This window comes from Delphinus delphis, chromosome 12 (genome assembly GCF_949987515.2).
Source record: "Delphinus delphis chromosome 12, mDelDel1.2, whole genome shotgun sequence".
In the NCBI taxonomy this organism is placed as follows: domain Eukaryota; kingdom Metazoa; phylum Chordata; class Mammalia; order Artiodactyla; family Delphinidae; genus Delphinus; species Delphinus delphis.
Genome location: NC_082694.2, coordinates 5,829,379 through 5,845,075, shown reverse-complemented (window position 1 = coordinate 5,845,075; position 15,697 = coordinate 5,829,379). Strand labels below are relative to the sequence as shown.

The following is a 15,697-nucleotide window of genomic DNA, read 5'->3' as shown; positions in this document are numbered from 1 at the left end:
TGGGCTGTGAGGCTAGACTAGCTCCCACGGTGGCCAGGGACTGGACATTCCAGGGGACCATCCGTGGACAGGGACCCTGGCTCTAGGAAGCTTACTCCTCCCCCAGGGAGATACAGGGAGGAATTTGTTCTCCCCACGTCTCTGGGACCCTATCTTCATGGCAACCACTGTGCATCTGAGCTACTCCATCTGAGGCCATATCCAAGCTATCTTACTGGGACTCTGAATGGAGGTTGGGTCTGGAGTAGACCCTAATCTCTACCCTAATGTCAGTAGGGCTGCAGGAGAAACGTTGAGAGGTTTATCATGGTCTATTTTATCATGAGAGGGAAAGGACATATACTGAAGGCGGAGGCATTTTGTTTCCCTTAAACTGAAGTAACTGAAAGGCAGTGATCCGAACACGATGCTGCAGAGTGGGTCTGTATCTCTCACTTTGTCGTGTGAAGCTGTCAGTTGCGTGGCTAACTCTGCTTTTTATTTCTCCTTGTTACCCACAGGCTGGTACCCGAAACATCCGCTACCTCTCCTTTCCTTATAGCCGTCCTCAGCCAGCAGGCAGAGATGTGAGGGTGGCTGAATTCACAGGTAACCTGCATCCCTGGCTGCTTCTCTTTTCTGGAAAGGTTCAGATGGTAAACTGTTTCAGGCTTGTGGGCCAAAAGGCAAAATCAAGAATATTATGAAAGTACGTATATGACAAGAAAAAGAGAACACAAGTATTTTATTAGTTGAATTCAGAACTATAGTGATGAACACTGAAATTTGAAATTCATATAATTTTTACTTAACAGGAAATATTCTTTAAAAATTTTTTTTCCAGCCATTTAAAAGTGTAACAACCATTCTTAGCTCAGGGGCCATACCAAAAGATGCATCAGAGAGATACACCTGGGGGTCATCAACTGCTGACCCCTGTCTTAGGGAAACATAAAATGGGCCCTTCTTTGAAGTGGTGGGATTCTCCTGTGTTTTATAAATTAGCAGAATTCTCCAAAGTTGGCTAAATTTTACTAAAATAACTTCACCAAATTTACTGATTGGATGTTTCCCATTTAATACCTATTACTTAAATAGAATTCTTAGAGTTATTGAAACTGGCTATTGTGCTCATAAAAGCTATTATTATTATTATTTTATTTTATTTTATTTTTGGCGGTACGCAGGCCTCTCACTGTTGTGGCCTCTCCCGTTGCGGAGCACAGGCTCCGGACGCGCAGGCTCAGCGGTTATGGCTCACGGGCCTAGCCGCTCCGCGGCACGTGGGATCTTCTCGGACCGGGGCACGAACCCGCGTCCCCTGCATCGGCAGGCGGACTCTCAACCACTGCGCCACCAGGGAAGCCCCAAAGCTATTATTTTTTAAACGTGTATATAAAATGATTTTCTATTAGCATAAAGTGGCATATAATATATATGATATGCCATGTTCTCTAGTTTAATATTCCTAAATTTTTAAGACTTGGAATCACATTGGAAATTTGAATAAACTAAACATATAGGATTTGAGAGTTAAATCTTTGAAGAGTGAATATAATTATTCCTTACAATGAAACTTTATTTTTTTCTGATATAAAAACATGCTTGATATAAAATCAAAGTCAGCCAGTGGAGAAAAGCATAAAAAAAAATTTAAAAGCACTCGAAACTCCAACACCCAAGATACTCACTATAGAACATTTTGGTAAGCATCCTTCTATAATTCTATCTATATCATCCTGATCTCTACCCTACCTGGACCTGATACAAACAAACAAACAAAAAATCACAAACACACAGCAAGGTATTATACATAAACTCATAATACAGTCATTGTTCTTCAATATTTATAAATTGTCTAGTTCACTCAACCATACGTTGTGGACATATTTTAGTATCAACAGATACTAAATAATAGTCAATTATATGAAAGCCCCCTAGCTTATTTAGCAAAATCCTTATTAACAAATATTTAATGCTTCCAATATTTAATGAATATAAGCAAAGATATCTAATAATTTCTTTGGATTACTTGTGATTGATTTTTGCTCAAATAACCAATTACTCCCTTAGTATATATTCCTGGAAGCAAAATTTTTAGGTAAAAAATTACGTATATTTAAATTTACCTTCAGATCAACAGTTGTGAGAAAGGTGATCTCTGAACGTTTTCAGCATCCCTGGGCTATTCTGAGTTAACGTTTGAGTAGTCTACTATATGACAGGATAAAATCTATATACCACAGTTAATTCTCATCTGAGTCTTTTTGATTTTCAGTGAGGTTGAACATCTTTTCATATTTTTAGAGGCAACCATATTTCTTTCGAGGAAGTTTTTGTTTCTGCTGTTGCCCATTTTTTTCTGCTTTTTTTTTCTTAAAACGAATTTGAAGAACACCGTATAACACGAATATCACTCATTGTTTCATATTTGCTGCCAATAATTTTTCCTAAAGTTTCACATTTATCATTTAGTTTTTAGATATACTTGTCTTCAAATTTTTGTATTCTGATTCATCAAATCGGCTCAATCTTCCACAGAAACATTAGAAAAATGATTCACCAAGTGATTTAAAATCTAGAACTTTCATAGTTTAATTTTTTCAATTTCAAGCCAAATGGCTAATAGTTATTTTGATAATAAAGATATTTATCTTTGTGTAGGTTAAGACAGAGACACATTTCAAATTGTTTTCAAATGGCCATGCTCCTGCGCCAGCACCTTCTTTTCCAATTTTGTTGTACTAGTCATTTACCCCTAAACTAGAGAGTTTGGACACTTAATTCTGTTTCATCGATCTAGTCATCTATTCCTACGTCACTCTCTTCTAAGTAGTATTATTTTATGTTAAAAAGAACTATAATACAGACAAAAGCAAACAAAACAAAAGAACAGCAAGCATAGGGTGTATAATAGATTAATTTTTAAAACTCTTCCTGGTACAAGCAGCTGGTGCTATTTATGTTGCTTGAGTGATAGAGAACACGAAAGCCTCACAGTCGCTTCTTGAGATGAATGTCAATATCACAAGCTACGGTAGCAAAAAATAACCACACAGCAGCCTCAGCTGAGCACTAATGTACAAACACGTTATAAATAACATACAGCGGGATAGTAAAAGAATACTACACCTTACAAAGTAGGACTTATCCCAGAGGTGGGGTTGTTTAACATTTGGAAAATGCATTTACATTATTCGCCAGATTAATAGGTCAAAGCATCCTTTCAATAGATGCCCTAAAACACATCTCACTCACGCTTTCAATAAAAATCATAAGATCCTAGGAAAACACATATAGGACTTATATGAAGACAACATAAAACTCTCCTTTTCCATGCTTCATTTCCTCTCTGTAAAGAGGAGAATGTTGGTACCTCCCACATACAAGTGTTGCCCTGAGTGAAGCCATTTGGTGCAGGTAAGACTCTTAGAACAGTTCCTGCAACCAAGTAAGTGGGCAAGAAATATTAGCCATTATTGATTTTATTACTAGTGAGGGGTATCGAAGAAGACTTGACTTGGGCAGATAGGGGTGTTCTTGAAAAGAAGACGGTACTTTAGAAATGTCAGTTCTGGGCTTCCCCGGTGGCGCAGTGGTTGAGAGTCCGCCTGCCGACGCAGGGGACGCGGGTTCGTGCCCCGGTCCGGGAGGATCCCACATGCCGCGGAGCGGCTGGGCCCGTGAGCCGTGGCCGCTGAGCCTGCGCGTCGGGAGCCTGTGCTCCGCAGCAGGAGAGGCCACAACAGTGAGAGGCCCGCGTACCGGAAAAAAAAAAAAAAAAGAAAGAAAGAAATGTCATTTCTACATGAGTTAATCTAGACGTGGAATGAAATCTTAGTCCCAATGAATTTTTTTTTCTTTCAAATGTGCTCAACTGGTTCTAAATTTCATTCGGTGAGGAGAAACAGTGGGTAACCTAGAAATCTGTGAAGGAAAAGTGAGACTTGTTTTATCAGTTATTCTTAAGTTTTAAAGAATTATAATAATAATCAGGATTAGACTGAGATAGTCCTCCGTGGGTATCTGGGCACAATTATTTGCATCCACCTTCTCTCCAAATCTGAAGCCTTTACGCACCAGGACAAGGTCAGGGAATGGCTGGAGGGGCTCTAGGGGAGGACGTAGAGGGAGGTGTAGCATCCGTCAGGCAGCCCCCTGATGTCCCCCGCAGCTAACCAGGCTGTGGCGTGCAGAGCACTGTCCCTCTTCGCTCTCCCCTTGTCCGCCCGTGTTAGGACACCCCTTCTCTAGATGTCTGGGTGCTCCCTGCTGGATTGCAGGCTCCACACACTCCTCCAAGCTCCTTTGCCTTTGGGGCTCCCTTGGTGTTGTAAGTAGAGAGGTCCTGCCTGGACAACCCTCCTAGAACCCAGGAGCACTGGGGAAGGTGAGCGACTTCTGTGGGTGGAGTGTGGCGATGGTTGCCCTACTATGTCAATGTATGTAATGCCACAGAACTGTACACTTCAAATGCATTAAATGGTAAATGTTATGTTTTATGTATTTTACCACAGTTAAAACGAAACAAAACAAGACCATGGGGAGGGCAAGGTCCGGGTCTCTAAACAGCCTTTGTTGTATCAGGAGTGGGTTAGGCTCCACCCTGCCCTGAGCAGAAACCCTTTCCCTGTCTCTCCTTCACCCACCCCCCGGTGCCCGTGTCCAGAGGTTAGAGCTCTCAGCCAGGTGGAAGGTAGAGGAACAGACACTCAGATTTTGCTGCAAAGGTTTCCATTGATCTCTCCCTGGAACTGCACTGCCTGGCGCCAACCTGGAGGAGGACTGTGCAGATAGGAGAGTCCCCACCCTTCCTCCTTCCGCCTTCCACTTTCCAAGCAACTCCTTCTTCCCGTTTTGGATGGATCTAGTGACTTAAGTTGAGTGGAAGCTTGCAAGTCACCTGCCCAAGCCTCTCCCAAGTTCTAGGACCCCACTTTTCAGTAACCAGAAGGTGGGCAGGAGATGCAGCTGGAATCTGTCCTCTGAGGGGGACCTTAGCTCAGAAGGATGGTTGGAAACCAGGAGCGGGGCTGAGGGGAGACAGAGGAAGGAACGGCTCTCGGGGGCAGAAGGACCAGCTGTTGTTTTCTTAGTTAGCGTTTCAGGCACCAAAGCATCAAGAGGAACTCTGGTTCCAGACCAGATCGTAAGCACAAATTAAAGGGAAGTCCTGAAAAAACGGCCAAATATTTTAACTCACTTTTTTTAAAATTCAAAGCAGCTGATTCCCCTCCTCCCACCTCCCACCCCCTCCTGAACTTCCAGACAACCTTCTCAGGACAATTTGGTCACATTTTTGGAAAAATAGTATTGAACAGGATATTTGAAGTTTTTCTGATGTCCCACATTCCAAACACATTTCGTCAAGTATAAACCTGTGTACATATTAGTTCTAGCTGTGAAGTTTTTGTTTTGTTTTTTAGAAGGAAGTAGAGAGTGGGAGAAAGAACCCTATTTCAGATTTAAATATAGATCTCTTAAAGTACCTAAGTTTTCAGGAGAATATTTAAAGGGAAAATACATGTATAAGGTGAGAACTTGAAGAAATGAGAAGAAATGAGATTTCTGAAAAATGCTCCCTAGAAGGCATGTGCACAGTGAAGGAGGGAAAGGCAACGTCCCGGACGTGGTTTAGGTATCTGGAGGGGACATGACATAGGTACCCAATGGCTGCCCTGCACTCTTGACGGAGCTGTCCTGACCCACACACAGCTTTTATAAAGGAGACAGGGACAGCCTGGGGAGGAGCAGATGCCAGCTTCTCAGACAGGCTCTGCTCAAACTGCAGCCCCATCCTCACTGTGTGATACTGAAAGTCACTTAACCTCTTAAAAACCTAAGAGATGAGGCTCACAATTTTCCTCCTCTCAGAGTGCTGTTGTGAGGATTAAATGGCATAAGATGCAAAGAGATCAGCACCGTGACAGCACAGAGTAAGTTCTCAGTAAGTGGACGTTCCCATCCTTCTTGTTGCCGTCGTGGGCCAGACGCACGCTGTGCACACCTCACATCCTCTGAAAGGAAGGCATCACGGCTGTTTCGCTACTCGTGACTCTGCTGTGGTCCTGTCCCATCCCTGTTTCTCTAAGATTAGCTATTTCAAGGTCAAAAGGATGAAACTCAGATTTAATGATTTCTGGTAGCCACCGATTAAAAATCAAACCTAGAGTTAAAAAATGAAAAAAAAAATCAAAACAAACCAAAAAAACACAAACAAACCTAGATAAAATCCACCCTTTTCATATCATAGTACCTTGGAACCTTCAGTTTACCATTGGTCTTTGACAACACAAAGCATCTTTTTGTGCTTTATGGCTAATGGATCTGATTTTGTGAGAAACACTCCCTCATTTCCCTGGGAGAGACCAGCCGGACGCGCAGGTTTCCATGCATTTCTGTTTATTTCTCACACCGCGTCTATAGCTTCTACTCCACCCCACCTTGGGGTAGCAACCTCGGAAAGGGAAAACCATGCTGATGAGAAAGGTGAGTGAGTGTAGGAGCTGGAACAGCAGGAGGACTCTTCTTCCCTCTGAGTTCTCTCGCCTGGATATGAAGTCTCCACTCTCTGATCTAAAGTCCTCTTCTTTCCTCCTTCGATTATCCTTTCCCAGATCATGACGGCAGTGACGCAGAAGTCCCCACCATCATGTTCAACACACACTCTCCAACGGGGTCACTTCAGGAAGGACAACGGACACAAGAAATAATCCCGATGAAGAACTTACACAGAGGAGGGAAGCCAGCCCACTTGGGCTATCAAAGAAATAGGACCCAAGAAGAACAACTGGGCGGGGGCAGAAGGGTGGTTTTGAGGCCCAAACCGCTCTTTCACGCAGTAGATGAGGACTTCGAATCTGGGGAGGAGAGTGAGGAAGAGGCCTCAGCCGTTGGGTCCCGATGGTCAGCTGAGCACAGACCCGGCAGGGACCTCCAGGGATCCCATAGCCCTTTGCTCCAAAGCAAGTAATGTCACGGTCCACAGGATTGTGTTGGGTTTTTCCAGAGTCCATGTTCCGATTACTGTGAAAGAAGGATGTTCAGAGTTCTGAAGAGAGCAGTTGAGTTTTGTTCTTGTTTATTTTTATTTTTTTGATGTGGACCATTTTTAAAGTCTTTATTGAATTTGTTACAATATTGCTTCTGTTTTTTTTTTTGTTTGTTTTTTATAGTTTGGTTTTTTGGCCACATGTGGGATCTTAGCTCCCTGACCAGGGATCAAACCCGCACCCCCTACATTGGAAGGCAAAGTCTTAACCACTGGACTGCCAGGGAAGTCCCTTGAGTTTTGTGTTTGTTCCTGGTTTTGGGAAGCTATTGTGACTCTCTAAGAGGCAAGGAGATTCTTCAGAGGACTGGGAACCGACTCGCAGTCTCTTCCACATTCTTAGCTGTGCTTAGCTGTGCTTTGTAGACGAATTCCCTGTGAGAGACAGACGTCAGTCACCCCAGGGGTTATTCACTAAATGTGTCATTCATGTAATTTATTGAGATACAAACATGATTGGTCAATAATTCCCCTTGAGGGCTTCCCTGGTGGCGCAGTGGTTGAGAGTCTGCCTGCCGATGCAGGGGACACGGGTTTGTGCCCCGGTCCGGGAAGATCCCACATGCCGCGGAGTGGCTGCGCCCGTGAGCCATGGCCGCTGAGCCTGCGCGTCCGGAGCCTGTGCTCCGCAACGGGAGAGGCCACGACAGTGAGAGGCCCGCGTACCGGAAAAAAAAAAAAAATCGGACACACATAACAAACTTATGGTTGCCAAAGAGGAATGTGGTGGGAGGGGATAAATTAGGAGTTTGGGATTAACATATACACACTACTATATATAAAATAGATAACCAGCAAGGACCTACAGTATAGCACAGGGAACTCTACTCAATACTCTGTAATAACCTATATGGAAAAGAATCTGAAAAAGAATAGATACACGTATATGAATAACTGAATCACTGAGCTGTACACCTGAAACTAACACAACATTGTAAATCAAATATACTCTAACGTAAAATTAAATTAAATTTCAAAAAGAGGAAAATGTTAAAAAAAAATCCTACAGCTCAAAAAAAAAATCGGACAAACCTATTTCTATTGCTTGCCTGAATGGTCTTGGATTTCAGTGAATTCTGAAGTTGGGTAAAGAGGCATTTCCTTGTATTCATCCTATGCAGAGGCTTTCCACCTTAAAAGGGATTCCACATGTTTTCTGGTGTTTGGGATGTGGTAAATATCCTTATTTATCCTCCCCAAACCTGATGTGATGCCATGGGAGCGCTTCTGTCTTTATTCAACCTGGTAAACGAGAAACGTAGGCTGTAGAAGGGAGTCCGCCATGACAAAGTGCAGATCAGATTCTAGGTACTTTACTGTTCTCCCTTCATGCTTTTCTCTCTCTCATATCAGCCATATACTTCTGTGCTTCTCTTCTTGGAAGAAAATACAGGGTCACAGGCGTTAGAGCTGTAACGACCACCTGAGTTCAGTGATTAGAATGACCCTTCCTACCTAGGGGGTGAGTGCTGTGACAGGTGTGTGGCAAAGCTCAGGTCTTCAGCCTGCAGGGAGGCTTGCAGGATACTCTTCACCTACTCGGGTGCCTACCACTCAAATGATTTGGTTTTTTAAATCAATACAGTTAGTTCAGAGCTCTGGCTCTGAAGCCAGACCACTTTTAGCTGTGGGACCCTGGGCAACTTAATTATCTTCCCTAAGCTGAAATTTGCCAATTGATAAAATAAGGTAATAATTTTATCTACCTCCCAGAATGATCATGAGGATTAAATAAGATAATATCTGTAAAATGCTTAGCTCAGTGCTTGATCATAACGGCTATAATTATTTAGGCTAAAATATATGTGTTCATGAGAGAGGACATACATTGGTTTAATCACATGAAGAGTGATGACAGACATCTGAGACCTTTCTGAGAGGCAGGTTGATGGACATAACAAAGGATACTTCGGGGCACTGGGAAGAAGATGTGACAGAATTAGAGAGCATTGAAAACCATCATCACAGCTCGACCCGGTCGAGTCTCCAGCCATCCGTCAACCAACAGCACAACCAGAAATAAAGTCTGGGTATGCATTCATGTTTTTCAAGCAAAGCTCATTTATGTTTGTGTCATTACCTCAAAATGACTGCATTTCCTTGCTTTGGAGTTACCCTGGTGTCCAATTCTAATCATCGTTGATTCTCAGAAGTCAGTGAGTTGAGAAGCCCTGTCTCTGCATATTACGATAGGCACCCAGTGAGAAAGGGAAAACTCCTCTTTTTGGGGGAAACATCAATGGGCTTTCATTCTTCAACTTGGAATCTTTCCTATACGGGGATCTGTCCTCCAGAAAAGTGATTCCCTTAACTTATAAATATTAACTAGAGAGATAGGTGTTTAAGAATTTTAAGCACGGGGAAAAAAATACCTTCTAGTCATAACTTTCTAAAATTAGGAAAAGTTCGTTTTTAATAAATAAAATCAGTGAACGTATTGATGTTGTCTAAAGTTTTTGCAAGTATATTTTATCCAAGAATAATGCGGGTGGTTTCTTGTAGTTTTTAATTGTTCTTTCCTGACTAAACTCTGTCAAGTATCTTATTTCTAACTCTTCCTGAGAAAACCCAGCCATGCAGACAGAAAGCTCCCCTGTTAGAACATCAGTCACTGTTAATTGTTAATTGGGCCATAAGCCAAGGGGAATAAAAGAGATGCCTGCCTCAGTACTAGCTACTCCTCTAATTAGCAAGGGATATGTTGTTTCATCTGGCCACAGTATTTGATTTAATAAATTCTTTTTCTTTCTGAGACTCTAACCAGCTTCCAAGCCAGGGATGCTCAAGAAGTATGACAGGTGAGAGGTCACAGTTTCCACCCCCCAGGCTTCTTACTCAACAAGGTAACTGGAACCATGTTGTAAAATGAACCAAGGGGGTCACTACTCTGTTTCCAGGCAGAGTAATACAGATCGCGAATCAAAATGGTTGGTCCTAAAATCAAGGTACATACTTCGTGTGCTAAGAAATCAGGCTTGACTAGAACAGTCATAATAGGCAGCATTTACAGAGCGCTTACTACACGTCGGGCACTATTCCAAATGCTTTTTATATATAAATGCAGCATCACCCCGTCTTTGTTGTGTTGCTGTTGTTTGTTTGTTTTTTGGGCACACCGCGTGGCTGGCGGGATCTGAACCTGTGCCCCCTGCAGTGGAAGCTTGGAATCCTAACCACTGGACCCCCAGGGAATTCCCAGCATCAGCCCATCTTAAGTGAAAGGATACAGGTTTAGAGAGATGCAGTAATTTGTCCAAGGTTTCCCTGCTTCCAAGGAAGACCTTGGAAACCAGGTCTGTCTGGTTTATAGTCATTGACGTAAACTTTTTCCCTGAGAAGAATTGATAAGTGTCTCAAATCCACACATCATGATATTTCTCACTTGGGAAGGATTCAATGGGAAGAAACAGAAACTCCACCCTGCCAGAAAAGAACTTTGCTTTAAAATGGAAATAAATACAGTGGAAGATGATGTGATTTTGAAAATCTGTTTTTACAAATTTAATAGATGATCTAAAAATCAGATGACAAGCAAGATTGATCACTTGTGTCGTTAAGATTATTTTCTGAAGACAAATAAAATGTTTTTGAGTGATTTTAAATTGAGTCTCTTTTGAATATCAATTGTATGTTGTTTCCAAAGACCTTTGTTCTTGGTTCCCAAATGAGGTCCCCAACCAGACAATCTCCACAGCCCTGGGCGGCTCTGAACCACTGCAGTATGCTATTCACTTACGATGGAAATATAATCCGACAACCCACTGAAAGGATGGAAGACGGCAGGGAGAATGACTTTGACTGTATAATATTTAAAGAGGAACATATTCTTGGTAACTGTACCATTTATGGAAAGTGTACTTTGTGCCCTGCTTTTCACTAAGAACAGTACCTACACATTGTTAAACACTGAATTCTTAAAACAATCTTTAGAAGGGGTTATTATGATTGTTATCCCCACTTTGCAGAGAAGACACTCAGTCTCAGCTTTCACCGAGACACGGAGCTGGTCCAAGTTTTCATGGAAGACACACAAATGGCGGTATATCTACGTTGAGAGCTGTCTGCCTCCAGAGCCCCTCCCTCCATCCACTAAGCTGTAGTAACGGCCTCCTAGCTGTTGCAAAGGATACATTGAGTAACCTGAAAAGATGAATATGCCTTCTGCCACCACCATATGAATTCTTAAGATCACTTCACGAAATCAAGTAATAGTTTTGGTCTTGTTTATGGACTGGACTACTGCCACTTCCCCAAGGTTCCTTTCTGTCTTACATGACGCTGAGGTGCTAACTGAAACTGACAGTGGCTATAGCCAAATGATTGATTCGGGAGTCTGCATCTTGGATTCAGCACAGTGAAGTGGAAACGTGAATTATCCTTTAAGCAATTTTTTATTTCAATATTTTTATTCCTATTGGCATATTATCTTTGAACTAATGGAAACACTAGAAATAGAGCCAGTTAGAAACTTTAAAAATAAGGGGTCGGGGCTTCCCTGGTGGCGCAGTGGTTGAGAGTCCGCCTGCCGATGCAGGGGACGCGGGTTCGTGCCCCGGTCCGGGAAGATCCCACATGCCGCGGAGCGGCTGGGCCCGTGAGCCATGGTCGCTGAGCCTGCGCATCCGGAGCCTGTGCTCCGCAGCGGGAGAGGCCACAGCAGTGAGAGGCCCGCGTACCGCAAAAAAAAAAAATAAGGGGTCACCTAGCACCATGGCCCTGGACCAGTTTAAAAGGAAGGAAGGCCTCACAGGGTTTCATTTATTTTGTTTCCTCACAGGAATTTTTCTGGGTAACTAAGAGCAAGTGAAACTCGGATTCTGGGTTTCGCTGGTATACTGTTTCACGGGTGAAGGCTGCCCTTGTTCTGAGTTTGTGCTTGTCCTGGACCTGGTTCAGGAAGCAGCCCTGTTATCTTACTATGCTATCTTCAAAAGGGGCTGTGTGTATGGGGAGGGGGGCGTCGCCAGAGTTATAAATGCAGAAGTTAAAAAAACCCACAACGAATCAGAAAGAGGAAAGGAGGGGAAAATTCTGTCCTCCAAAAAGGGGATATTCTTAAAACAAGAGGACAAAAGGACAGGTCCTCAGCCAGGGACCCACCCACGGGAAAGTCACACAGAGCAGGGCAGTACAAGCCAGCAGTCTTAAGAGCATGGGGTTTAGCAAACAATGCTTGCTGTTCTCCACCCACACCCCCGGAGCTGAATTTCAAATTCTGAATGTAGACAATACCGCTGGAATTCCTGCAGTCTCACTGCACCACACACACGGGGCTTCAGGCAGCTCTCTGTTAGAAATATCTGGAAAGATTAGGGAGTTTGGGATTGACATGTACACACTGCTATATTTAAAATGGACAACCAACAAGGACCTACCATATAGCACAGGAAACTCTGCTCAATATTATGTAACAACCTAAGGGGAAAAGAATTTTTAAAAAAGACTGATTAGGTTGGTGAATAACAACATGTCAAACTTGAAAACACTGGAAATAAAGTCTAGAAAGAATATTCATTACATTTCATTCATTACAAGAATGAAAATGAATATTTTCAAAGTAAAATACATCTATGGTGAATTGAGGTAATTCTTCCAGGTAGAGTGAGAGAAAATAAGCTCTTCGAAGAGGACCTCACAGACAGGGGTTAGGAATCTCATAATGACTTGAGGAAGGAGGATGAATTTGTTGGAGGAGAAAATGTGTCATTGGGATTACATCTCATTAGAGTCTTCCTAGTGCTTAGGGTAGACTCAGGAAAACTTCATACCCAGAAAGAGAGTTTTACATTTGATAAATTATTTTCAAGGCCAGGGATGCTGCCCACTGTCTGCTTTTAGGTTATAAACTCTTTGAATGCCAGATATAAAGAAAGCCCTGGGGAAATGTTCCTGCATTAATGTCTTAATAAGTCCTAAGATCTTTATCCATTCCTCTGTTGATGGACACTTAGGTTGCTTCCATGTCCCGACTATTGTAAATAGTGCTGCAATGAACATTGTGGTACATGACTCTTTTTGAATTATGGTTTTCTCAGGGTATATATATGCCCAGGAGTAGGATTGTAGGATGATATGGTAGTTCTAGTTTTAGTTTTTTAAGGAATCTCCATACTGTTCTCCATAGTGGCTGCACCAATTTACATTCCCACCAACAGTGTACGAAGGTCCCTTTTTCTCCACACCCTCTCCAGCATTTATTATTTTGTAGACTTTTTGATGATGGCCATTCTGATCCATGTGAGGTGGTACCTCATTGTAGTTTTGATTTGCATTTCTCTGATAATTAATGATATTGAGCATCTTTTCATGGCCAAGACATGGAAGCAATCTAAATGTCCATCAACAGAGGAATGGATAAAGATGTGGTATATACATACAACGGGCTATTACTCTGTCATAAAAAAGACTGAAATAATGCAATTTGCAGCAACATGGATGGACCTAGAGATTATCATATTAAGTGAAGTAAGTCAGACAGAGAAAGACAAATACCATATGATATCACTTATATGTGGAATCTAAAAAATGATACAAATGAACTTATTTACAGAATAGGAATAGACTCACAGACATTGAAAACAAACTTCTGGTTACCAAAGGAGATAAGGGGGGAGATAAATTAGGAGTTTGGGATTAACATATACACACTACTCTATATAAAATTGATAACCAACAAGGACCTACTGTATAGCACAGGGAACTCTACTCAATATCTTATAATAACCTATAATGGAAAAGAACCTGAATATATATATATGTGTGTGTATACATACATATCTGAATCACTTTGCTGTACACTTGAAACTAATACAACATTGTAAATCAGTTATACTTTAAAATTATACTTTAATTTAAAAAAAGGAAAAAAAATAGTCCTAAGATCTAAGTGTCTTAGAGAAGTGGTCCAACCTTGGCATAGCACCCCATGGTCAGTTCTTGCAGAGCTTCGGAACTCTCTCCAGGATGTCATTGAGTGTGGGCACCCGGCGGTAAACCCCTCCTCCCTGGCCTGTCTGGGGGTGACCCCACAGCCTTCTTTTCCAATGGAGCAGCATGGAAGAGTTCGGAATCAGAAGGTCCGGGCTGGAGAAGTAGCTTCATCACTTGGAGTTTGTGAGATGTTGACCGAGTACTTGAACCTCACGAGTTACTCCATGTAAGTAAATTGAGGGTGATGACATCTACTCTCCCTGCGCTCCGAAGGGCTTGTGACTTTGGAATGAGGCCAAGAGATTAGCAAACTCTGAAGTATAGAGCCTGCATCAGTCTCGAGCTAGCAGAAAATTTCTGTGGTTATGAAAGTACTTCAGGAATAAATATAACACAGCGGTTAACAGCTGGGGCCCAGGAGTAAAGCAAACCTGAATGTGAATCCTTTTTTGTGGCTTCGTAAAACTTTACTTGGGCAACTTGTTTTAACGTCTTCAAGCTTTTAGCAGACCTATTGTGATCTACTCAGTGCACAGTAGACTTTGCCTATTACCACAGTGAAGGTGTTAGTATATTTTTGCAATTAGGGGTGGGCAAATGGAGTCAAACTGCTAGACCCTGTGAAAGGGTAAGGTTTTTTTTTTTTTTTAAGGTAAAATCATGACTCTCAGAAAAAAAGAAGAATTTGTTAAAGATTATATCTAACTTGTTAATTAATGAGGGAACCAATACGGTGTATCAAAAGAAAATTCAAAACCCTCCTCATTTATAGGCAATCAGAAATGCTGAAAAGAAATGACTGATAGATGCAAAATAAGCTTTCAGCACAGAGGAAGAGAAATCAATTGTCTCTCCCCCTGACAGAATCCACTTGCCTGTCTATGGACAAAGAATACTTGCAATGCTATTAGTTTTCTACAATTTAGCGTTGTAATTAGCCGAAAGACTAAAACAGCAGCGCTTATTAGCTGATTAAAGTTAATCTAGAAATAAGAGAAAGTGACCTTTTTGTACTCTAATGTTGTGAATTTAAATTCCCATTTGCTAAAAACCGATGGGAAATACTATAACCCAGAAAGTTCCTGTTTCTCTGGCAAAGGGGATAAACATCATTCAGATTACAACTATCTCTTGCTTTTAGAAAGTTTAAGCCATTTTGCTTTTATGAAAGACCTGTTTTATTAGGTCCTGTTTTAAACAGTCCTGTTTTATTAGGACCTGTTTTCGCTAACCGGAAGAAATCTGAAGAGGATTTTTGCTTTTATGAGAAAAACCATTAAGTGAAAACAGCTTTCAGCGTTGGTTTTGCAGCGATCCCATTACAGAGGCAGCGTGCACCCGGAACACCTTGGAAACACCAAGTTCCTTCCCCAAGAACCACACTCGGCATCTCAGCATCAAGCCCCCATGGCGTTGAACTGTATCTGATCATCTGTGCTTTATCTCGCTTTATTTTAAGCATCCATTAGCAAGAAGTGTCCTAAGGTAATTGCTTCTTTGCTTTACACCATTTCGGCTTAGGAAAACTTCGTACTGAAGGCTCTATTTGCAGATACCAGGGGAAACCGGTATTGCCTACTCTTCAAATTTGCAACTAATTCTAATTTGACTCCTTTGTCTTTTCAGCAGACTTGACACTGTGATTTCAATAGATTTGATACTTAAAGAATCGATGTAGGACTTCCCTGCTGACGCAGTGGTTAAGAATCCACCTGCCAATGCAGGGGAAACGGATTC

At 42.0% G+C, this 15,697-nt stretch overlaps 1 protein-coding gene across 1 annotated transcript in view; it reads left to right on the top strand.

The window, feature by feature from the left end:
• SLC9A4 (solute carrier family 9 member A4) overlaps positions 1 to 7,267 on the top strand; it is a 58,432-nt gene extending 51,165 nt beyond the window's left edge. The window contains exons 11-12 of the mRNA XM_060027657.1: positions 501 to 588; positions 6,597 to 7,267. Of these exons, the coding sequence (XP_059883640.1) occupies positions 501 to 588; positions 6,597 to 6,952 (444 nt within the window). The 3' untranslated portion in view covers positions 6,953 to 7,267. The remainder of the gene's footprint in view (positions 1 to 500; positions 589 to 6,596) is intronic.
• Positions 7,268 to 15,697: the final 8,430 nt, after the last annotated feature.